Source organism: Phyllostomus hastatus, unplaced genomic scaffold (assembly GCF_019186645.2).
Source record: "Phyllostomus hastatus isolate PE091 unplaced genomic scaffold, TTU_PhHast_1.1 phas_contig_80, whole genome shotgun sequence".
Taxonomy (NCBI): domain Eukaryota; kingdom Metazoa; phylum Chordata; class Mammalia; order Chiroptera; family Phyllostomidae; genus Phyllostomus; species Phyllostomus hastatus.
The window spans coordinates 14,351,537-14,375,806 of record NW_025333960.1 but is presented as its reverse complement, the minus strand read 5'-3'; the positions used below and the strand labels follow the sequence as shown (position 1 = coordinate 14,375,806).

The 24,270-nt window shown below is 37.6% G+C and overlaps 1 protein-coding gene across 19 annotated transcripts in view; it reads right to left on the bottom strand.

The window, feature by feature from the left end:
• Window positions 1-24,270, bottom strand: part of DLGAP1 (DLG associated protein 1) — an 861,456-nt gene that overhangs the window by 173,798 nt on the left and 663,388 nt on the right. For all 19 annotated transcript variants that reach the window (XM_045849790.1, XM_045849791.1, XM_045849787.1 and 16 more), the window contains one exon: window positions 1,050-1,227. In XM_045849790.1, the coding sequence (XP_045705746.1) occupies window positions 1,050-1,227 (178 nt within the window). The remainder of the gene's footprint in view (window positions 1-1,049; window positions 1,228-24,270) is intronic.

The following is a 24,270-nucleotide window of genomic DNA, read 5'->3' as shown; positions in this document are numbered from 1 at the left end:
GGGCAAGGACTAATATTTTTAAAATATAAAGTAGTTGTCATAGTGTCTAACCCAGTAAAGGTGGTTTTTATTGTTAATTCTTGCCCTACCTACCTCAGAGTGTTTTTGTGGTATAGAAGTAAATTATGTTCATGAGAGCACTTTTATGTTTTTTATATGTTCACCATTTGACTGTAAGCTTTTGAGGATCAGGGATTATGTTTTATTCATAACTGAGTAATTTACATAATCCAGACCAGTGTTTTGCTCAGTAAATATTAGCTGAGTAAGTATGGTACTTATTTTTTAAATTGTGATATAAAGTTAAATGAAGTGATCCTAAACATCATTACAAAATACCCTTCTTTTTGCCTTTCCAGAGGAAGTTTCTGAGGCATTTTCTGCTTCTCTGGTGGTCCCTGAAAGCTGTAAGTTCAGGTCCTCCAAGAGTTCTAGGTTCTTTCCACCCTTGAGCTTAAGCAGTACACCCCTCTCCCACACCCTCTGAAATCCTGGATGGGAGAGACTGGAAAAGCTTTATTGAGTCTTCATCCCCTTACTGAGTCTCCATCCCTAGTCCTGTTCTTATAACTGGGCTTCTGTCTCATTACCAAGTCACAATATTCCACTAAGACCACTAAGACCACTTAAGATACATAGACTGTATCTTATGCCTGGGTCCCTGTCTTGATGACCTGCTTAATACTTGTACTTTTATGATTAGACATGCTCTTGGTTTTGCCAGTGATGTCTACACTGTCTTTCTATCCTTCAAACATCTTATATCTCATCCATTAACTTCTTGCTGACAGATTTGCTGGTGCTGAGTGTCTGCTCATGAATTTCCAAGGACTCACTGATGTGCTTTATTCATCTGCAGAGGACCCTTCACCTGCTGGTAGACTGTTGATACCAGATGCTTGTGGGGACTGAATGCAAGTAGCATTTAGATCAGACCTCCTGCCTGATCCAGCAGTGGTCTCCTGGGGGGATGACTGCCTCCTCACTTTGTGTGCCCTCAGTGTCCACTCACCCTTGTGCAGTTAATGGCTTGTAGTCAAGTTGCTCACCTGGCTGATGGTGCTCATGGCTCGCATGTAGCTCTCATTCCTGGAGCGGAACTTTGGTGACGTGAGCAGGCCTGCAGGGTCAAGGCTGTCTAGGCTTCGGTTGATAGAGACTTCACTTACTGCTCTCAGGTAACTGTGACTCCGGATCTGGAGCTTGGGGGAGTGTTCATTAGAAATCCTGGAAGAGAACAATAAAGGGGATTCATTTAGCCACATTCTAAAGTATGGGCAGGAATAAGATGTGACAATACTATCACTGATGAGGTACCTTAAATGTGAGGGCAAATAATTAAATGCCCTCTTATGACTGCTAAACTCCTACATGGTGTCTCAGAAAGAAAAGCTTTTCACAGGAAATCATCAAGGTCTTGTGACATTAGAGAAAAGTTAAATTCTCTCAAACCATGAACAAATTTCACTACTTACTGTTTTTTGGCCTCCTGGGGAGGGACATGATAGCTGTGACTCCCCTGCCTCAGGATTCTGTCCTGTGTCATTTGTAAGCCTTTCCTCTGTGCCTATTTCTTTTCTGTGCTTTCACTAAATAGAAATTTTAATTTAAAAATTCCAATCAAAACAGCAAAACATAAAATAAGTAGAAATTATTATTCAAAAAAGAAATGTACCAGAATTTCATGAAGAAAACTATAAAACTTCATGGCAGGGAATACACAAGGTCTATATAACTATAAAAAGGAAAAATAATTTTCCTGCATGGACATACTATTGTAATAAAAATTAAAATTATCCCGAATTAATCTATAAATTTAAAGCAATTACAAAAATTCTCATGGAATTTTTATTGGAATGTAACAAACTTCAAAAGTTTATATAAGATTCACAGCAGCAATATTCATAAAAGCCAAAATATGGAAACAACCCAAATGTCTATCAACAGATGCACAGAAAAGTAAAATGTGGTATTTTCATGCAATGACATATTATTTGGCCATAAAAAAGAATGCAGTACTGAGACATGCCACAGCATGGATGACCTTTGAAAAGATCATGCTAAGTGAAAGAAGCCAGTCATAAAAGATCATAGATTGTGATTCCACTATCAAATATCTGGAACAGGCAAATCTATGAAGATAGATAGTAGATTAGTAGTTGCCTAGATAGAGCTGACCAGGCAGTAAAGGAGGAAGAAGATGGAAGAATTGAGGGCTCGTATCTAGCAGGTATGGAGTTGCTTTTTGGGGAGATAAAAATACTCTAAAATTAATTAGTGATGACTGTACAACTTTGTGAATAGACTAAAAACAGTTGAATTGTACATTTAAATGAATTAATTGTATGGTATGTTCATTATATCTCAATAATGCTGTTATAAACATTATACAAGACCTCAAAATAATCTGATTTCTTTATCAATAAAGAGAGTTTATTTATTATTATTTTTTAATTTATGTTTTAAAATTTAATTTATTTATTTTTAGAGAGGGAAGGGAGGGAGAAAAAGAGAGGGAGAGAAACATCCATGTGCGGTTGCTGGGGGCCGTGGCCTGCAACCCAGGCATGTGCCCTGACTGGGAATTGAACCTGCAATGTTTTGGTTCGCAGCCCGCTCTCAATCCACTGAGCTACGCCAGCCAGGGCAATAAAGAGAGTTTAGAGAGTAGAATATAGCAGGCAAATGAGAGAAGGAGAACCAGCCAAAGTGGCTGTAGTATTGTAATACTTTCAGCAAGTAATAAGACTGACTTAAATGTCATTGGAACTTGAATCGATACATTTGAGATTTTGCATGAAAATTAAATATAGAAGATGGGTAAGAGGAGGACTCTAAACACAGATGGAATATAGTAATAAATAAAAAAGGAGAGAAATACAGATTGCAAACATAATTTATAGCTAAAGTGGTGAGAATAGTGTGGTGTTAGTGAAGGAATAGACAAATCAAAGGAAAATAGATAAATAAATTCACAGTAAAATAAATTTATATGCCACCATGCATAAGAAAATATGTTCAGTCTCACTAGCAATTAGGGAAATGTTGATAAAAAATAAGATACAGCTTGCATGTCAGATCCATGCACATCCATGTCCACGTCCTCAGATGCTAAAGCCATTCTTCACATTCAAATGTCCTCTTCGCAATGTGTAATACTGCATTCATTCTTGAAGTTTATATGGAATTACTTTAATATAATAGCCAAAAAAGATATACTCAATAATACTAAACTTGGAGAATTTGATTAGTAGCCACTTTTTACAACTGTACTGAGGGAGAGACCAGGTTAAAACAAATCTAGAATTTAACATAAGAAATAGACATCTTATGTATTTTACTACTATAAAAGAGAAACTGATTTTTCTAGAATCATACCCTATATAGAGCCTTCAAGTAGCTGCCAAACATAAAAATACCCCTGCCAGGTCAAGCAAATATTTTCCATGTGTTATACACTATTTTGGTGATTTGCAGTGGGTCATTGTAAATGCCCATGCCCCAAATCCCAACCAACAAACAAATAAACTGAAGAATTCATTTCCCTTTACAATCTCTTCTAGGAAAAGAGAGCCCTAGCTAGACTCATTATGCCCTAAAGGTGACTTCCCTTTAGAACCTGAGAGGTAGATGACAAATGTTTCTTTTTTAAAAAATTTTTAAATTATTTTATTATTGTCCAATTACAGTGGTCTGTATTTCCCCCCTACCACTGCCCTTATCCAGCCAAACCTCCCTCCATTTCTTGCTTCCACTCTTCCCCTTGGTTTTGTTCATGTGTCCTTTATAATAGCTCCTGAAAACCTGATGAATGTATTTCTTTAACTATTTTGCAAACTGACCCAGAGCAATGATATTGCTATCATAAATGATGAGCTGTTCCAAATGGTTATCAGGGCAGCAATGGGGGTGGATATTTAATAAATGGTGTATATTCAAAAGAAAATGTGAATGTCCACTGTTTTGAAAAATGAGCGTCTGCTGGCTGAGATGGGGAAACAGTAATTTTTCCCTGGCCACTTGTTAAGAAATAAGACATAATTCCCAAATTTCAAAGTGAAGAATCATTCACAAAGGATTAAGTAGTGTTATTTTGGCATGTCATTCATGATAAAATAACACATACTTTAATAATACAATAAATAACAAGGAAATGAACTTATCTATCTTTGCCATTTACAGAGCAGAACTCACAGTTATTAATATAAAGGAACAGTATGCCCATGTACTCCTGATGTGGAAATACTTATTAAAAAACAACTGGAAATACTTATTAAACAATAACCAAAAATACTATCAGCTGATTTCCCAAAAAGAGACCTTACAGGCAAGAAGGGGCTGGAAAGAAGTATTTGAAGTCATGAAAGGCAAGGACCTACATCCAAGATTGCTCTATCCAGCAAAGCTTTCATTTAGAATGGAAGGGCAGATAAAGTGCTTCCCAGATAATGTCAAGTTAAAGGAGTTCATCATCACCAAGCCCTTATTCTATGAAATGTTAAAAGGATTTTAACATTTAAGAAAAAGAAGATGATTGAAAGTATGAACAGTAAAACAACAAACTCACAACTATCAATAATTGAACTTAAAAACAGAAACAAACTAAGCAAACAACTAGAAGAGGAACAGAATCACAGAAATGGAGATCACACAGAGAGGTAGCAGTGGGGAGGCAGTGGGAGGGAATGGGGGAAAAGGTACAGGGCATATGTGGCATAAATTGTAGGTACGTAATAGACAGGGGGAGGTTAAGGACAGTATAGGAAATGGAGAATCCGAAGACTTACACATATGACCCATGGACATGAAGTAAGGAGGAGGAATGCTGGTGGGAGGGGGGATGAAGAGCAGAGGGGAATAAAAGGGGGGGAATGGGACAACTGTAATAGCATAATCAATAAAATATTCTTTAATAAATAACCAAAAAATTATTCACTGATTGCTTTATGTTCACCTCAAAAGAAAGTTGATTTACTAAGAAGAAACAGAGTATGTATATTCAGAAATATTAGCTCCCATTAGGTTATTTTTTTGATGTTGGCCTGTTCAAATGGTATTCATCTTTTCCCACTTTTCACCCAAAATTATTTATGCTAAGTTCACCTGTTGTGGCTTATTATAACTGAACTGAGACTTTGGCCTGGATGAATGCCATTCATTATCACGTCCTTTAACAACAGGCAAAGACAAGATGCCTGTGGGTGGCTGTGAGGCAGTGATACAAACAGGTTTGGCCCAGTCTATCAGTAAGGTTGCCATTGCAAAGAAGAGAAAATGCAATAATACTCAGACCACGAAATTTTAAACCAAGATTTCAAAAGAGAAAATGACTAGCTTTATTACTACAAACGTAATTTCATAGGATAAATAAGTTTGGGGGAATCTAATACACAACATGTGATAAAAGTTAATAATAATATGTTGTATACTTGAAATTTACTAACAAAGATCTTTTTAATTTTTAAAATTGAGGTAAAATTGACATATAACATTAGGTTAATTTCAGGTATACACCATAATGATTCAGTATTTGTGTATATTGTAAAATGCTCACTACCATAAGTCTGGTTAATATCTATCACCAAATAGTTACAATACTTTTCTTGTGATGAGAGCTTTTAAGATTTATTCTCTTAGCAACTTTCCAATGTACAATATAATATTATTAACTATAGCCACCATGCTGTACATTACATCCCCATGACTTATATATTCTATAACTGGAAATTTGTTCATCCGCAGCCCCCACCTCTGGCAACCACCAATCTGTTTCTAGAATCTATGAATTTAGGGTTTTTTTTTGATTCCACATATAAATGAGATCACATGGTATTTGAAAAAAGATCTTAAGGGCTCACCACACACAAAACTGTGAGGTGATGGATGTTTTAATTAACTTGGTCATCGCACATTTTAAATATATACAATTTTTTGGGTCAATTGGTTCTAGCACTAACTTTATGCTCACAATTCACAAATCTATTGGTAGCTGATGGCTTTCCCTGAAACTTTAAAACTAAACTCTTATTAACTACTGTACATTTTTACCTGGATGTTATACAGGTATCAAAAAATCATCACCTCCCTGGTGTGGCTTAGTGGATTCAACAGTTGGTCTGGGAACCAAAGGGTTGCCGGTTCCATTCCCAGTCAGGGCACATGCCTGGGTTGCAGGCCAGATCCCCAGTAGGGGGCACACGAGAGGCAACCAGACATTGATGTTCCTCTCCCTCTCCCTCCCTTCCCCTCTGTCTAAAAATAAAATAAATAAGATCTTTAAAAAAAATCATCACCTTTTCCAAAGCCCTGGCTGGCGTAGCTCAGTGGATTGAATGCGGGCTGCGAATCAAAGTGTCGCAGGTTCGATTCCCAGTCAGGGCACATGCCTGGGTTGCAGGCCATGACCCCCAGCAACCGCACATTGATGTTTCTCTCTCTCTCTCTCTCTTTCTCCCTCCCTTCCCTCTCTAAAAATAAATAAATAAAATCTTAAAAAAGAAAGAAAAGACACTTACTTAAAATAAAAAGAAATCATCACCTTTTCCCTCAATTTTGTTTCTTTTCTTTTATTCCATGTTGGGGTGAATGACACTGAAATTTACCCCCTTACCAAACCAGAAATTTGGGTGTTTATTCTGTCTCTTTTCTTAATTGTCCAAATCCCACTGATGATCAAATTTTCTCAGTTTTATTTCCTGTGCATATTTAAAATTATTTTCTCCCACTCTGGCCAGGTAGCTCAGTTGGTTAGAGCATCATCCCAGCACACAAAATTATTTTCTTCCTCATCTTCCTCAACACTTCCTGCTCCATTATATCCTCAGTTCAAGCTTCCTTCTGATTTTCCTAAACCAGGCTCCCTGGCACCAGCCTTATGCCCTCGAATGCATTTTTCTTTTTCTGCTTGTGAAAGGACACTCTCCTGCTTAAAATCTCCTTTCTTCACCAACAGGAGGAAGCCTAAATTCTTTACTTGTTTTCTACTGTTATTTTGCTACTTCCTCACATACCATGCATAGTTCTCACATTTCTTTATCTTTGCCTATGCTGCTTCTTTTCCTTGAAATATTCACCTTCCTCCACTTTCTACTCACAAAACTCTTACTTCAACTGATTCAGCAGGTCACTAGGAGTTAGAACATTTATTTAGGTCGATTGTCTTCAGAAAGCTGCCTCTGTTCCCCCTAGACTAAACAAAGTACTTCCCCACCTGTACTCTGATAGTGTCCTTTATATTTGTCTGTTAAACACTTTTCTCATTATTGTAGTTTTTTTGTTTACATGTCTGTGTACTCTTAGAATATTGAGTTCTTAGAAGGTAGAATCAATTTTCATTCATTTTGTTACACAGTGGTACACTGGCACTTCAATTTTTTAATGCCTGATGACAATACCTAACACTTTTTTAAGTGCTTCCTTTATGCTGGGCACTGCACATGAATTACCTCATGAAACAGATGAAAGGCTGCATGCATAAAGGAATGAGAGGGTAAATCAATTGGTCATTACTGTAGATCTGGAACAGTTTTCAAAATTTTCTTTTTTCACTTATAAACACTCTATAAAGGATTTTGAAAAGCTTTATTATATATAACTCACATACCATGGAATTCAACATTTTAAAGTGTACAATTCAGTTGTTTTTAGGATATTCACAGAATTGTGCAACCATAACCACTATTTAATACATTTTAGAACATTTTAATTATTTCTGACTCTCCCTGCCCTCCCAACAATTCCTGATCCATTTGTAGTCACTCTCCATTCTTTCTGCCCCTAACTCTTGGGAAACTCTATCAGCCTTCTGTCTCTATGCTTTTGTCTGTCTGGGACTTTTCATGTACATGGAATCATGCAATGTAACATTTTCAAATGGTTTCTTTCACTTATCACGATGTTTGCAAGGTTCATCCATGTTGTACCATGTATCAGTACTTTATTTTTTTAATAGAGGAATTATATTCCATTGTATGAATTTATACCACAATTTATTTGTCCATTCATCAGCTAATGAATATGTGGTTTGTTTTCACTTTTTGGCTAATACAAATTTTGCTGTATGAATAATCATGCACAAAATTTTCCACTGGAATATGTTTTCAATTCTCTTGGCCACACAGGCCTTATAGGGCAATGCTATTCAAGAGAAAAGAGCAAAAACTTTACATAAGGTGTGAAACTTGCAGAAAGGCAGAGTGAGGACTTTGATGAGTTTAATTCTACAGAAAAGCAATTGCAAAAAAATAAAAAGTGGCAAAACTATGAAAACCAACCATTTCAGAACTCTGGAAGCCAAAGGCAGAAAACAAGTGAAAGTTATTTATTTTTTAAAAGGTACTGAATGTAGATGCAGGGGGAGGGTCAGTGGTGATTTTAACCGGAGATACACCCATTCCTCTGCTTCCCAGCTCCATGGCATAGTAGCTATGAACAGATGGCAGCCTCAAAATCAATGAGGGGAGGGTGCACTTCTTAGAGCTCTGCTGAAAGCACTATTTTCAGTGCACAGTGGCATTTTTATTGATTTCACAGCTCTTTGTAAAAGCTCCATTTCAAGGGTATTGCTGGTATTTGCTCTGACTGGAAGTTCAATTCTGTGGAAAAATCCTATCCCTAGGTTGTTATCCAAAACAGCAGGAATTGGTTGAAGTTAACATCATAGCTGCTTAAGGCTATAATTTCAGCTGAAGCAAACAAGAGGTGAGCCCAAGATTTAAAAGAAAGACCTAGAGAACTTGATGGCCCCAGAGGATACTGACAAGTTTTGATGCATTGCTAAGGATCTAGAAGATTTCATGTGTGCCCAGAGTAGATCTGGGACAAGCAAGGGTCTTTTACATTCATCTGTGGATTACTTTGAAAATGTACAAGCAGGAAGTAAAAACTAAGGCTGATTTGTAAACTGCCTGAAATTCAGAAGTGTGCCTTTATGTACAGATGCCATTGGCAAAAGGTGAAGACTTACTGACTTAAGATATTTAAGAAAATATTCTGACCAACCGTTGGTTGATCACTGAACTATGGTGACTCCAGGGTGAACTTGACAAAGTCAAGTTTGAAAAAAAAATTTTTTAAAAGGAAGCAGAGAAGACAGTGGCTACATGATACAGGGAATATAAACTCTAAAGAAAATAGTCCAGGATTGGTGCTAAAGTTAAGCAGCAGAAGGGCAAAAGAAACAAACTCAACAACAAAAGGAGACGGGTCTTGGGGAGATAGAAGATGGAGGGGGAAACCTATAGATAAAAAAACTCAAAATACAGATCATATTAAAGAAATGGGAAACATGAAATGTAATGTAGGGATCCATGCTTGGGTGCCAAAACTATAAAGAAATACAAGGGAATGATCATCATAAAAGTCAGGATAATGCCTACTTTTTAGGAGAGAGAGGCAACTGTGATTGGGTCTGGAGCAGCTGCCAAAATTCCACTTCTTGATTTGGATGGTAGTTTCAAGGGCATTTGCTTTATAATAATTCATTAAGTATAAATTTCTTTTGTAAGATTTTCTGTATATGTATTTTATTTTTCAGTTATAAAGGTTTAAATTAAAAATGGGGAGATATCTGATTCAAGAGTTACTATAATATATAAAATGTACAATTTTCAGCAAAAAATTAACTTTAAAACTTTGTAGGTATAAATGTATGCTTTGTATGACAATAATAGCACAAAGGAAGGGGAGTAAAGGGAGCTATATTGGAGAAAATTTTCTATCCACAATTGCAGTTGAATTAATATTAAACTGAATTAGTTTATTTCAATTTCATATCTGCATTGTAATACCCACAGTAACTACTAAGAATAATTTTTAATATATATAGTAAAAAAAGTTTAAATGGTACATTAGAGAAAAATGTATAATACAAAGAAGGAAATAATAGGGGAATAGAGGAGCAAAAGAGACATGAGACATACAGGAAACAAATAGCAAAATGGTAAATCTAAATCCTGCTATGGTTCTATTAAGTGTAAGTGGATTAAACATCTCAATCTAAAGACAGAGATTGTGGGACGAGATAAAAAACAGGATCCGACTATGTGCTGTCTATAAGGAGATATATTTTAGATTGAAAAGCACAAATAAATTGATAGTGAAAGGATGGCAACCCCAAAGAACACTGGAGTGGCTATACTGACATTAGGCCAAATATACATTAAGACAAAAAATGTTACTAGAGACACAAGGGATATTTTATAATAACAAAAAGAATGAATTCATTAACAAAAATGCTAAAATTATAAACATATATGCACCTACTCACAGAGCCCCAAAATACATGAAATGCAAACTAACAGAATTAAAGGGAGAAGTGGATAATTCAAAAAGAATAGTTGCAGACTTCAATACTCCACTTCTGATTATGGATAATACAATTACACAGAAAATAAGCAAGGATATAAAAGATTTGAAAAACACTATCAACCAACCAAACCCAACAGACATCTATAGAACGCTCTATTGAACAAAATTAAAATGCACATCCTTTTCAAATGCACATGGAACATTACCTAGGATAGACCAGAGATTATGTCACAGAACAAGCCTGAATATATTTAAAAGTACTGAAATTGCACAAAGTATGTTCTGTAATCATGATAGAATTAAATTAGAAATCAAAAACAAAAGGAAATTTTGAAAAGCCATGGCTATTTGGAAATTAAACAACACATTTCCAAAAACCCATGTGTCGAAGAAGAACTTACAAAAGAAATTAGAAAGTATTTTGAAATAAATAAAATTTGTGGAATGCTGCTAAAGCAATGGTTAGAGGAATATCAATAGGTATAAATGACTATATTACAAAAAAGAAATAATCTCTAATCATAATGTAAGCTTTCACCTTAACAATAATAAAAAAGAAGAGAAACTTAAACTCAGTGCAAGCAGAAGGAAAAATATAATAGCTATTAGATTAAAAATTAATAAAATAAAAAAATTTTGTTGCTTTTGAACAAAAGTTGTTTTTTTTTAAAAGAAATGCTAGCCAGATGACTGATAGACAAATAGACAGATGACTAAAATTAGGAATGATAAGATATATTATAACTTGCTTGTCAGAAATTTAAAAATTATAAAAGAATACCAAATTTAACAACTCAGATCAAATAGACAACTTTTTTAGAATCTAGAAAAAATTACCAAAACTAATTCAAGAGGAAATAGAAAAGCTTAATATATCCAGAACAGGTAAGTAATTGAGCTTGTAATTAAAAATATTTTTATAAAGAAAAGCTCAGGCCCAGATGGTATCACTGGTGAATTATATCAAACACTTCAAGAAATAATACCAATATTCCCAAAACTGTCCCAGAAAATAGAAAGAAAAATGATTACTTTTAAATTCATTCCATAATACCAAGGTCAGGCAAAGATGTTGCAAGAAAAGAGAACTATAATAGTCCTGATTAATATTGACAAAACAGCCTTCAGTGAAACAATAGCAAACTGAATCCAAAACATACAAAAGGGATCACACACTATCACCCAAGTCTGATTTATTTCAGGAATACAAGGTTGATTTAACATCTGAAAATAGATGAATGTACCGTATCAATGTACCAGAATAAAGAAAAAATGTGATCAATAGAAGTAGATAAATCATTTGAAGAAATCCAACACCCATTCACAATAACAAAAAAGTCTGAATACACTTGAATTAGAAGGGAGCATCTTTAATTTTATAAGAGCCTCTACAAAAACCTACAGGTAACATCACTTAATAATGAAATAGTGAAGACCTTCCCCATAAGATTGGAAGCAAAGTATGGATGACTGTTTTTGCCACTTCATTTCAACATCATACTGGAATTTCTAGCCAGTGCAATCAGGCAAGAAAAAGAAAAGAAAAGTTACATAAGTAAATACCTGATATATCCTGAACTGATGAATGAAATTTGGACATTGGACACAAGCCTTGGTTTTTCATCATTAACTATTTGAATGACCTTGAAAAAATTACTTGAAATTATTGGGATGTGTTTTCTCATTTGTAAAATGAGAGACCTCTAAATTTGTATGATGCTATCATAATGGTGGCTTCAGTTTAAAGTAATATTGCTGATGATGTTGACCATAATTGGCCAAATATTTACAGATTACAGCAAGGATTGCAGGTGCCTAACTTTTCTTTCCAGGTTCCAGATGCTCATATTACTGGGCACATGAAGTCCTTTGCTCCGTGGAAAACAGAACTGATGTGGGTGGAGATTGCTGACTATTCAGCTGGGGCAGCTGTCTAAGAGCGACTGGCTTGCTATGTGCAAAGTCTTATGCTAGAAGCTGGGATAACCCGTTTTACTTATGACACGGGCCTTGTCCAAAATGAAGGTGCAGTTCTTTCCATAATAATTCATCAGACGTGGAAATTATCAACACAAAATAGAATGCTTTCAGTGTGCCAAACACATTTTCCATCATGTTTAGACTCTCTGATGCTTGGAATTCAAACTATGTTTCCTCAGATTCTCTAGACTGTGCAACATTAGTTCTGAAGCAATACAAAACAATGCCAGGTATTCATAATGCTTGTGCTAACTGTTATGGAGGGCTCATGGTTCCTGCCTTTGAGTACTTTGGTCTTTCAGGTGAGACAGATATGTGGAACTAATGTCAAGATAATCTGTGTTAAGCTTATAATAGCTGTTCCAGAGAGCAGCAATAAGACAGTTAAAAAAGAGTCTCATTTGGAGTAAAGGTGTTAGGAAGAACTTCAGAGACAAGATGGCTTTGAGTTCAAGCCTGAATGATAGCTCTGTTACCAGGTAAAAGTGAGCCAGACAGAAGCATTTCAGACCCAGGGATCTATGAGGGCAGAGGCTTAGAGGCAAAGGGTGCAGGGCAGTGCCGGGGATGACAAATATCCAGGATGTTGGGGTACACAGGCTTGAGCCTTCTCTCATTAGAGGCTATGGAAGTGTGTTGTCATTATCTTCTTGTCAGTCTCCCCTATAAAACTTTGGGTTTCTAAGGACACTGACCACATCTGGGGTTATGGGAAGATATGAATTCCACCACTGTATTCCCAAAGCTCAGCATAGTGGCTGGTATTTTTTTAGGCTGCCTTAAGTATTTGTTGAATAAATGTGAGAAGGGAGAGTGGTAGGGTCCGAAGTCCCCTAAGACAAACAAGAGGCCCAGTAAGAACTTGATGAAGATCTGAAGAAAATCAGGGCACTGTGGAAGACAAAGACCTGAGGAGTGGTGTAAGGGAGACTCAGAGCTGGCGGTGGCTGCGGGGGTTATGAGGGGTGACTGCTGACTTCCACTGCCGGGTGACAGAAGGCAGTGTGGTGATGTATTTTACCATGATACTTAGACATGTCAGGCCAGGAGTACTTGTTTCTTTCTGTGTAAGGAAAGAACCTTTCTTAATACTTCAATATGCCCAGCAGAGTTTTATTGCTGGCTGGCTAAGGATACAGCGCTTAGTACATAAAGAATGGTTTCCAAGAAACCCCATGGAGGAATTTTGGGCCATGGCCTGTGTTAATCATCGAAGGGCCTCTGTGTGAGTACACGGTGATATACACTTAGGCAAATCACCACCTAGAACTGAAGGGAACAGAGTAGTGGGGGTCCTTCTCTCTCTTTCTTCTACTCCATGGTTACCAGTTTTATAAAAATAATTCTCATGCATTACCTCAGAATGATTCCTGCAATTATCTTTGCTTTAGTTTGCTTAGGACCAAACTGATCATCAAATCAATTAAAATAATTCAGACAGAAATTTGATTTGCTGTGGGAGGTGGTGGCCTTTAATATAAGTAGTTCCACTGTGGGGCGCTTGCTCTGCTGACCTTGGCCCTGCATTCAGTAACCTGACTCAACTGAGCCTCAGTTGGTTCCATGGCTCTGGGCAAACCACACTGTCTTTTTCCTTAAAATAGAGATAACAATACCCACTTTACAGAGTTGTGAGAATTTACTCCACAATAAGCATCTCTCTGTCTGTGTGTCTTAGTGTGGCCAAATATACGTATCATAAAATCCACTATACCAACCATTCTGAAGCATACATTTCAGTGACTTTGAGAGTTTCACATTTTTGTGTAACCATTAACATCACCCATGCACAGAACCTTTTCATCATCTCAAACTGAAACTGTCACAACCATTACATACTAACTTCCCATTACGCCCTTCCCCCAGACCCCAGCAACCATCATTCTACTTTCCTTATGTTTGAGTTTGAAAACTCCAAGTACCTCATATAAGTGTAATCATACAGCCTTGTTTCACTTAGCATATTGTCTTCAAGGTTCATCCATGTTGCAGCATATGTCAGCATTTCCTTCCCTTAAGGCTAAATAGTATTCCATTGTGTGCATTTAACCACATTTTATTATCTATTTATCTGCTAATGGACACTTGGGATACTTCCAATTCTTCCCTATTGTGAATGATGCTCCTATAAAAATGAATGTAAAAATATTTGTTTGAGTCCCTGCTTCCAATTCTTTTGAGTATATACCGAGAAATAGCAAATCTTTCTCTAACAGAAGAGCTTAACATTTTCTATTTCATTTCTTAGCAATTAAGTTACCAACAAATTTGCGGACTAATATAATAAAAACAAAGCATCACTTTTCCCCCTGAAAAACCCCTCTGTACAGTTGACCCTTGAACAACACGGAGGTCAGCAGGACTGGCCTCTGGGCAGTTCAAAATCCGTGTGTATCTTCTGACTGACCAAAAACTTAACCTCAGTCAGCCCTTTGCATCCAAACAGTGGCTGGGAATCTGAGCTGGGAATGTGAAAACACTGTTTTTGATCTGCGGCTGGCTGAACCTGCAGATGTGAAACCCATGGCTATGAAGAGCTGGCTCCATGTACTGAAAAACTCTGCACAAGTGGACCTATGCTATTCAAACCCGTGTTGTTCAAGGGTCAGCTGTACATAGTTATACTAAGTTTTAAGGACACTAAATAATGTAGTATTTCAGGGACTATTATTGCTATGGCTAAAAATAGAAAAAATGATACTTCTATTATTTGGTGGAAAGTGCTGCCATAAATCTGAATATCAATTTACTGCTCTAGTAATTGCAAAACAGTAATATAGCTAAAACTCAATACAGTATTATTGAGAATAAATTGCATCACCATGATTAAGACATCCAGGAAAATAATTCCATAAGCAGAGTTTGCAGAGAGACTGACCAGAGTGGGGTCAGTTTATGAACTGGAAAGAAAAGACATCAGAGAGATGCAAATTAAAACCACAATGAGATACCACTTCACACTGGTCAGAACAGCCACCATAAACAAATCAACAAACAAGTTCTGGAGAGGATGTGGAGAAAAGGGAACCATAGTACACTGTTGGTGGGAATGCAGACTGGTATAACCACTGTGGAAAACAGCATGGAATTTCCTCAGAAAACTAGAAATGGAACTGCCTTTTGACCAGGCAATTCCACTGCTGGGATTATACCTTAAGAACCCTGAAACACTAATCCAAAAGAACCTATGCACCCCAATGTTCATAGCAGCACACTTTACAATAGCCGGGTTCTGGAAGCAACCTAAGTGCCCACCAGTAAATGAGTGGATCAAAAAACTATAGAACATTTACACAATGGAATTCTATGCAGCAGAGAGAAGGAAGGATCTCCTACCCTTTGGGACAGCATGGATGGAACTGGAGAGCATTATGCTAAGTGAAATAAGCCAGGTGGTGAGGGGCAAATACCCTATAATCTCACCTTTAACTGGAACATAATCAACAAAAGAAAAAAGCAAGCGAAATATAATCAGAGACATTGAAATTAAGAACAATCTAACAATAGCTAGAGGGGAGATGGGAGGGGACAGTGGGGAGAAGGGTTTTCAGGAACTACTATAAAGGACACATGGACAAAACCAAGGGGGAGGTGGAAGCAAGGGAGGGAGGTGGGTTTGGCTGGGGTGGGGGGGAAAATGCAGACAACTGTAGTTGAACAACAATAAAATAATTTAAAAAAGAAAAAAAAGACACAATGTCATCACTAAGAAAGTCATGATGACAATTCAAATGTACTAGTTAGTAAAGAACCTGAAGCAGTAATTCTTAGGAGGGACTGGAAATAGTGACCTACATGCTGCTTTGAGTTGAATACAGAACATTTCTCTCAATTTAAAAAGTGTTAGGGAGGAGCAGATATACTTACACAGATGTTAAGTTGACATTGACAAATTGGAGCAATTAAAGCCTGTGTAAAAGTATTTTGATAAATTTTTTACAAAGTGCTTTATATTCTGACTTCATTTTAGGAAGGAAAAAAGCAACTAAAGACAGACTCTTAAATAATTCTTTTAATGTTTGTTCTCTTCTAATTCCCATTGTCAAATGCTCTGTGTCTATTCTCATTATCAGCATGCCAAAAGGTCACGGAAACATCTCTTCCATGCCGTAAGTAGTCTTCAATTGTGAACAAGCTATCATGTCCCAGCCAAGAGCTCTCTTCTTCAGGTGACATGCTCCCTTTATCTAGTCCATTTATGTCAAGATTCCCAGGCTCTTCATTACCTTGATGGCTCATCTCTAAAGTCAGTCCAATTTGTTATTTTCTCTTTGATAACAGAGCACCCAGAACCAGGCTCAGATTTTCAAAGGCGGGCTGACAAGTGCCGAGAACAGAATGGCCACCGCGGTCTGCTCTGCGGTAAGTCCTCCCAGATGTGGCCTGAGAAAGTTCTGGGTTGCTTGTCCATAGTCATGCTGCTAGATTTTGGTTAGGCATCGTTGGACAACTTTGAGATCTTCATATCAAGTGATGGTAGGTCATGCCAATGTTTGCCCTTTGTGTGTGTTAAATGAAAACCAAAAGCTAATCCTGTCATCCCCAGGATACATATATATATCAGCTGTCCTTGCCAGTTCTATGTCACCAGCAAATGTGATAATAGAAGCTAAAGTAACAGAAATCCAAATTAGTATTGCAAGGCCTAGGCATTCAAGCATTTTATCAACAATGTCTTGTTTACTTTTCATGCCAGTATTATGGATTATTATAACAATTATGTAGCATTATCATCCATTCTTTACAAATAAGAAAACTAAGGCTGACAAGTTTGTAAACTCAGAATTGAAAATTAGGTCTATCTAACTTTTGTAGTCTTAACTACCTGTGCTCTCTCCATAAGCATGCCATCTATTTCTTACCACATCACTTGTAAAATTATTGACAAGGATTGGGTAAATCAATGACCTCTGAATTGGCTCTGTTTATTAATAATACAGTTTTTGTTATAAGGCTATTTCACATATGCCCCTATTACCTATGTTTCTCTGATTTTTGTTTTTTCCTGTCAGCCAATTGTGATCCACTGTTTTAAACCTATTCAAAATGCAATTACATTCCTTTGACATGTCTCAACCATTTCAAAGAGGGAAATATAGGTACTTCTACACAAGCCTTGCCAGTACATCTGTGTTGCCTCCCTGTTTTCTAAGTCATCTGTTTTAGACAAACCACCTGTTTAAAAATTCATTCTGAAGTTTTTCAAAGGATTCACATTAGGTTAACTATTTGCAATTTTTAGAATCCTCTCTTTGGAAAACAAAGATAATATTTACTTTTTTCTTTGTAGTTTTCCCACAGTTCCTAAAATATTACCAACACTGATTCTACAATCATATCTAAGTTTCTTCAGACGAAAACTAAAATTTTATGGCTTTATATGATTTTTTTTCTTATTTTTAGCTCTAGGTTGGACTTACATAGTTGGCCATATTCTTTATGTATGACCAGTTCAATTGTTTTAATTCACAAGGCTATTACATATTGGGGATTATCTTGCAACCTAATGTAAATATGGCTTCTAGACATTCAGGGCTGTTACTAGCCCATGTAGTACTTTTGTACAAATTAGAAAAAAGATACCCTTTCTTTAAATAAATTATGTTTAGATTACTATATTATGGTGTAACCTGAATAACTAATGGCAGATCCCTGCCTAAAATGGCCCTGTGGCTCTGGCTACAAATATATGCAATCACATACTCTCCATACTTTGGCTCAACCTCACACAAGACAGAACAGTTTTAGACAATGAGACATCACTTTACTCCAATGAAATATTTACTCCAATGTAGGTTTCACCTACACCCATGGCAGCAAGGGCTGTGTGGGGAGCTTAGATTTCCACCCTAATGAGACTGTAATGAGATGCCCCAGCAGTGCCACCAAGGTGGTATCAGAGAGGGCCAGGTAGGGAGCTGGGACTTTCACCCCCGTGAGGGTTCCCCTATCCCTATGGTGTTAATGAAGACCAAGTGGGGAGCCTGGACTTTCACTCCCACCCAGCAGTAAGAAGGCACCCCTACCCCTCTTTACAGGGGTGGTTCCAGAAGAGGCCTAGTGGGGAATCAGGGCTCCCATCATTAACCAGTGGTAACAAGGCTGCTCCTAAGGTGGTGTCAATGGAGGGTGTGTTGGGAGTCAGAAGTCTCACTGCTCACCGACAGTAGTGAGAAACCCCCACTTCAAGTATGAAGAAAGTTTGCATGGCAACTTGGACTTGTACATCTTGGACTTGTACAACTCCTGGCAGTAGAGAGGTGGTCTCTCTGACTTCCCTGCTGGAGTGGTGTTAAAGTGCCAGCTAGAACAAAAGGTTTGAATAACATCCATAGTCTTATAATATAATATAAAAATGTCCAGTTTTCAATTGTCATACTAAGAACCAGGAAGATTTAAAACTATGAAAAAAAGATAATCAACAGATGTCAACACCGAGATGACAGAGATGTTAGAATTGTCTGAAAAACTTTAAAGCAGTCAGGGAAGCAATGCCTCAAAGAATAATTATGAATGCACCTGAGACTAGTACACATTGTCTCAGCAAAGAAACAGAAGATACAAAATAGAGCCAAATAGAAATTTAAAAACTGAAAATATAATAACAAAACTATAAAGCTTCATGGATGGGCTCCATGGCAACTCTGTGTATTTGTGGTGATAGGAAGGCTTTGTATCTTGTGTGTTGTACTATACGATTTTGTAAGATGTTACCACTGAGAGGAGGCTGGGTAAAAGCTATATGGAATCTCTCTGTATTATTTTTTATAACTACATGTGAACCTACAATTACATCAAAATAAAAATTTACTAAAATAATAATTCTACTCTCAGATAATGAACAGGTTAGAATGTGCAGATGCCCCTTGACTTACTATGGAGTTACATCCCAATAAACTTATTGTAAAAAGTGCTGGCAACACAGTACACTGTAGGGTATCAGTTGGTTACCCTTGTGCTTGACCTTGATGTGTTGCTCAGTGCTGCTACCCAGTGTCATGAGAGCATTGTGCCACATGTTGCTAGCCAGGAAAAGATTAATATTCAAAATTCAAAGTACATTTTCTACCGAATGCATATGGCTCTCACCATCGTAGAATCAAAAAATTGTAAGCCAAACCATGTGTCGGTGACCATCTGTAAAAAAACATTAATAACATGGTCCCTGGCTTACACTAAAACTAAATGTTACAACTGAGTTCATGCTTGAGAATAAGCAGAACCAAGTTAATCTCCAGATTTTTAAACCTCTGGTATGATGAATCAGGGCCTATGTGTGTGGTAGTGAGTAACACACACTTTAAGAACATACTTGTGGGTGTGGGCTCCAGGAACTATAGGCACCGCTGTGCTCCAGGCTCCTGTGTATTTCATTTCCCTGCCGGATGGATGGGTCTGCACTGTTTTCACTGGAGAGGAAGGAAGGAATGAGCTAAGGGAGGTGGTGGGATTTCCTCTTGTTCTTCTCTGGTTTGTAGCATTCTTTTCATTGTCTGAGTCTCTGGGACACACAGGTGGTTTCTAATGACCAGACTCTTCTCCTGAATAACGCTCGCTGCCTTTCTAAAACGCTGCTGACTACCACATGCCTTATAGCCCACTTGGTGCCTTCATGAAGGCATGAAAAGACCAGAGGTGGCCATAGAAAAAGGTATTTAAAATATAATTTTAATGTGTCACAAAACACTCTGAGTACACATTCTTTGGCTATGTTCTATACCAGCTTTAGCTGTAGAAATGCAATAGTTCTCAAACTTATATTTAGAAAAAATAAGTACTCATTCATCCAAACAAAAGGGAATAAAAGCCTTTCCAGGAAATGTAAAGAATCATTAACTTTACAGGTTGTGAATGGAAAGTATAATTGCCTATGATATAAGGTAGAGACATTTTAAACTATTTTCAGGCAAAATGGAAACACGCTCCAGCAATCCATTATCACCAGAATCAAACAATGCTCAAATGACCATACATTTTCTGACTAAATCAATTAGGTACAAAAACAGTAACAATTAGGACTGTTGGCAGTCAAAAGCTTTCCCAGAATTGTGCTCAGATATTGAAAAGATGACTTTTGTCCACTTTTATTGCCTTGTGTTATGATAAATTATAATAATTTTTTATGCCTTGAGTGAGAAAAAATGGAAAGACAATATTCACCCCAATGAAGATGGTTTAACTTATCCACAGAGCAGCAGTGAACAACCATTTACTAACACATAAAAAGGAGTACTAGGTTTCTGGTTAAAATGTCTTCTATTACGGTAGCAATATAATAAGTTACACATATTCTGCTTCAGAAAATCCTAAGATTCTGATAAGGAATGTGTATGAAACTCTAGCTAGGGAGCCAGGGTTTTAAGTAAATAAATAAGAGGAGCTTTACTTATTTAAAGCTCCCCTTTCATGTGTTGCTGTCAGGGAGCTGAAACTTGTGTCTTTTTTCCCCTCATCTACATCCTGAGGGTCTTTCCTCTTCTTTGGGTCTTTGTTAAATGGCCTTTGTCTCTGCTCTAATGAAAAAGGCATTTGTACTCTGTCCTGCTCTTTCCTGTGCCCAGTGGTTTAAGTGAAGAGTGCCTCTGCGCCGTCGTCAGTGAGAGTCAGTCCCGGGGAGCGCCTGTAGGCGGCAGTCGATGCTGAGGAATGAACAGAAGGCTCTGGCTGTATAGAACATTCCTCACTTATTGGTACAAATGTCTAAGAACCGTGCTTTCCAGGAAATTCAGCATTATTTGTTCAAATCAAGTTGTTAAATGTTTGCCATTGGTAACTTAAAGAATCAAAGAGTGTCAGGGGCCTAGATTGATGTGGTCGTCTTTTTAAAGGCTCTCATTTTACAAGTGAGGGAGGAACTGAGGCTCAGAGGAGCTCTGTGGTCTAACTAGCTAGTCAGAGGCATAGTTGACTCTAGAACTGAGGTCAATTGTGTTGCAACCGATCAAGGCCAGGCAGATCTTCTTTTGCCTCCGGGAGACAGAAGAAACTGCGCAGAGGTGTTGGTGATGCTTCACATGTGCTTATTCATGGGTGGGTGAGCCATACACACTGCAAGATGCATGCCCATCTACATGTCTCATGTCATGGCCCCTGCTCCCCAGCATGGCACCCATCGTGGCACCTGTCCCCTCGTGTGTCTCTCATCATCATTGCCCCCCAGCAGCGAGTCCCTACCTGTTTAAGTACTGGAAGGGAACAAAGTGGCAAGATGCCAGAAATTATATAACATAACATAATTCTGTACATGCAAGCCCACTTCATGTTACGGGAGCAGTTTATCGGATTGAGTCTCAAGGTGTGAGGACACTAGTTATCAGATCCCTTCAAGGCTATGGGAACACTGTTCCCTTAGCTACCCAGACACCTGGGTGAGGCAGCTCGACTGCCTCCACTTACCCTACACTAGTCAGAGGCATAGTTGACTCTAGAATTGAGGTCTCTGAATAGCCTGCCCAGCGCACTTAAAAAGCTCCAGGTGGCACCTGCCTGCTTTTACTTACAAGATAAATATCTAATGATGAAAGAACATTCCCCCCTTCCAAGTGAAGGTCATTAGGGGAAAATAAACACAAACTTGAATAAGATAGAGTTATGACTATGACTATATTGCAATATCTTACTATCATATAGCAACCATAGACTCTCACAGTAAAACCCATTAATAAAGTAGTTTTTTTTTCTCTAGCTGTATCTGCCTAACGTCTTTAAATATATTTAGAAACGAGAAGTTTTTTTTTCCTGGTGAATTTACACATCCATTTTTTCTGGTGAACACTTGGGAATTTTATTTTCACCCCCTCCCCTATTTCTGAGTTCTACTCAGAAAAATTAATTTAGGCTCTAAGGTATTTTTAAAAGCAAACTACTCAAAATTTGGTCCCAGGACTAAGAGCATTACCTGAGAACTTGCTAGAAATGCAGAATCACAGGCTCCATTTGGGGCCTACTGAATTAGCACCTGCATTTTAACAGAATTCCCAGATGATTCTAATCTGCATGAAAGGTTGAACAGAACACCTGTAAGCCCTGTAGAGCTCCAGTACCATCTGGCACAGGGCTTTGCTTCCTGTCTTGTGTGTTGGGCTTCTAGTCCTTACTGTGTTCCTGCCAAAAATCAACTTTAGCATTTCCCATTGAAAAGAAAAGAACTTTATTACTAGGGCTTTAAAATTAGGCTGGAAGGATAATGGACTAAAGGAGTTCCTAATGAGTTCCCTGTGTGTTCTTTCATGGAACACATTTTTTTAATGGGAAAGGGCACTATGTTGATATTATAAAAGGAAGGTTTGACAGTACCAATATAAAACTACTGGGACTGGGGAAAAAAAAAACAGTTTTTCCATGGACTCTATCCCAGTGTTTGACTTACTCATTGGTAAACAATTAGGCGCCCTAACAGGAACATGAACTCTGTCAGCTCCCAGGATATAAGGACACTTGGCAATAAACTAATATTGGCAGAAACCTTAACTTCTCACTGTTTTGTTTCATTCCACCACCAGTGTAAAGCAGTGTTTTATATGCAGCATAAGAGGTGCCTAACTCTCCTGTACAAAAACACCGGTAGATAAATATTTACCGAGTCTTCACTATGCACAAATACTGTCTTGGATCAAAATGTTTTCCTAATTAGTTAAATAGTTACCATTGTACTGCTATCAGTGCATGGGTGTAGGTAGAACATCATCTTTGGGTGACCTGTCCTGATGACCTTATTCTACATATGAAGTCATACATCCATTCACTTCACATATTTCCAGAGGGTTATCAATTTTGGGGACAAATGACTTGCCCATAGTCACTAGAGGAAAGAGACAAAGGCATGGGGGACAATTATGCTGGGTGGTAAGTACTTGGATAAAGACTGCTACCAGGAATTGTTAAATGGGCTTTCTAGCGCAATTCCATGTTGACAATTTGCATCGCTGACTCCAACTATCCTGTCTGCTTTCAGATAAGATGAGTAGTGATTCCCTAGAGCTAAGAGACCAAGTTCTGGTGTAATTACCTCTAGCTTTTAGAATAAATTCTTGCCCTACTGATAAAAATATAGATGAATTCATTTTAACTGATTGCTACATGTTATTTATTTTAATTGACTTTATATGCCATATATTAGTAAATATATTCTACTCTGTTCTGGGAGCACCAAAGACTGGTGCTATATTAATTCAAACCTTTTAGCAAAATGGATTCAGACTCTGCTAATACTTCCGTGTAGTCAGGTGTTAGGAGTTACAAATCATTAAGTTAAAAAGTGACAGAAAGAACCAAAATATATATTTTTTGTTACTGAGAATCCAACCTGAGAAATAGTATTTGCCTAGTTCCCTACCCCAGCTTTAGGCTGTGTTCTTCCTCAACTATCTGTTGGCACCTGACACCCCATCCCCATCCTCCTATTTATTAGAAATAATTTTCAGCAGCTGTCTGAGGAAAGTTCTGCAGCAAGTGCCAACTTCTGGGTTTTGATAGCATCCATGAGCTGTTCAAATAATTCACTGCCAGAATATTCCTCTTGGCATGTGCTAGGACACAAGAAGCTCAAATCTTTTATTTTTATTTTTTATTGTTTTTCAAGTACAGTTGTCTCCATCCCCCCCCACCCCCCGGCAACTACTCCTCCCACACCCCAGCCATCCCCACCTCCCACCCTCAATCCTACCCCTCTTTAGCTTTGTCCATGTGTCCTTTACACTGTTCCTTGATGGCCCTTCCCCCAATCCCTCTAATATCTCCTCCCACCTCCCCTCTCGTTACTGCCAGTTTGTTCTTAATTCCATTATCTCTGGTTATATTATGCTTGCTTATATGTTTTGTTGATTAGGTTCCACTTATGGGTATAAGCCTTACTAAAAGTCTGGTCAATGGTTCAAGTCTTCCAGACACCCAAAGTCAATTTTTCTCCTAATGGCAAGGCAATTAATCACAAACAGCTTGTAATGATCAGTGGTAGGAGGACTACTGTTAATTGTGGATCCT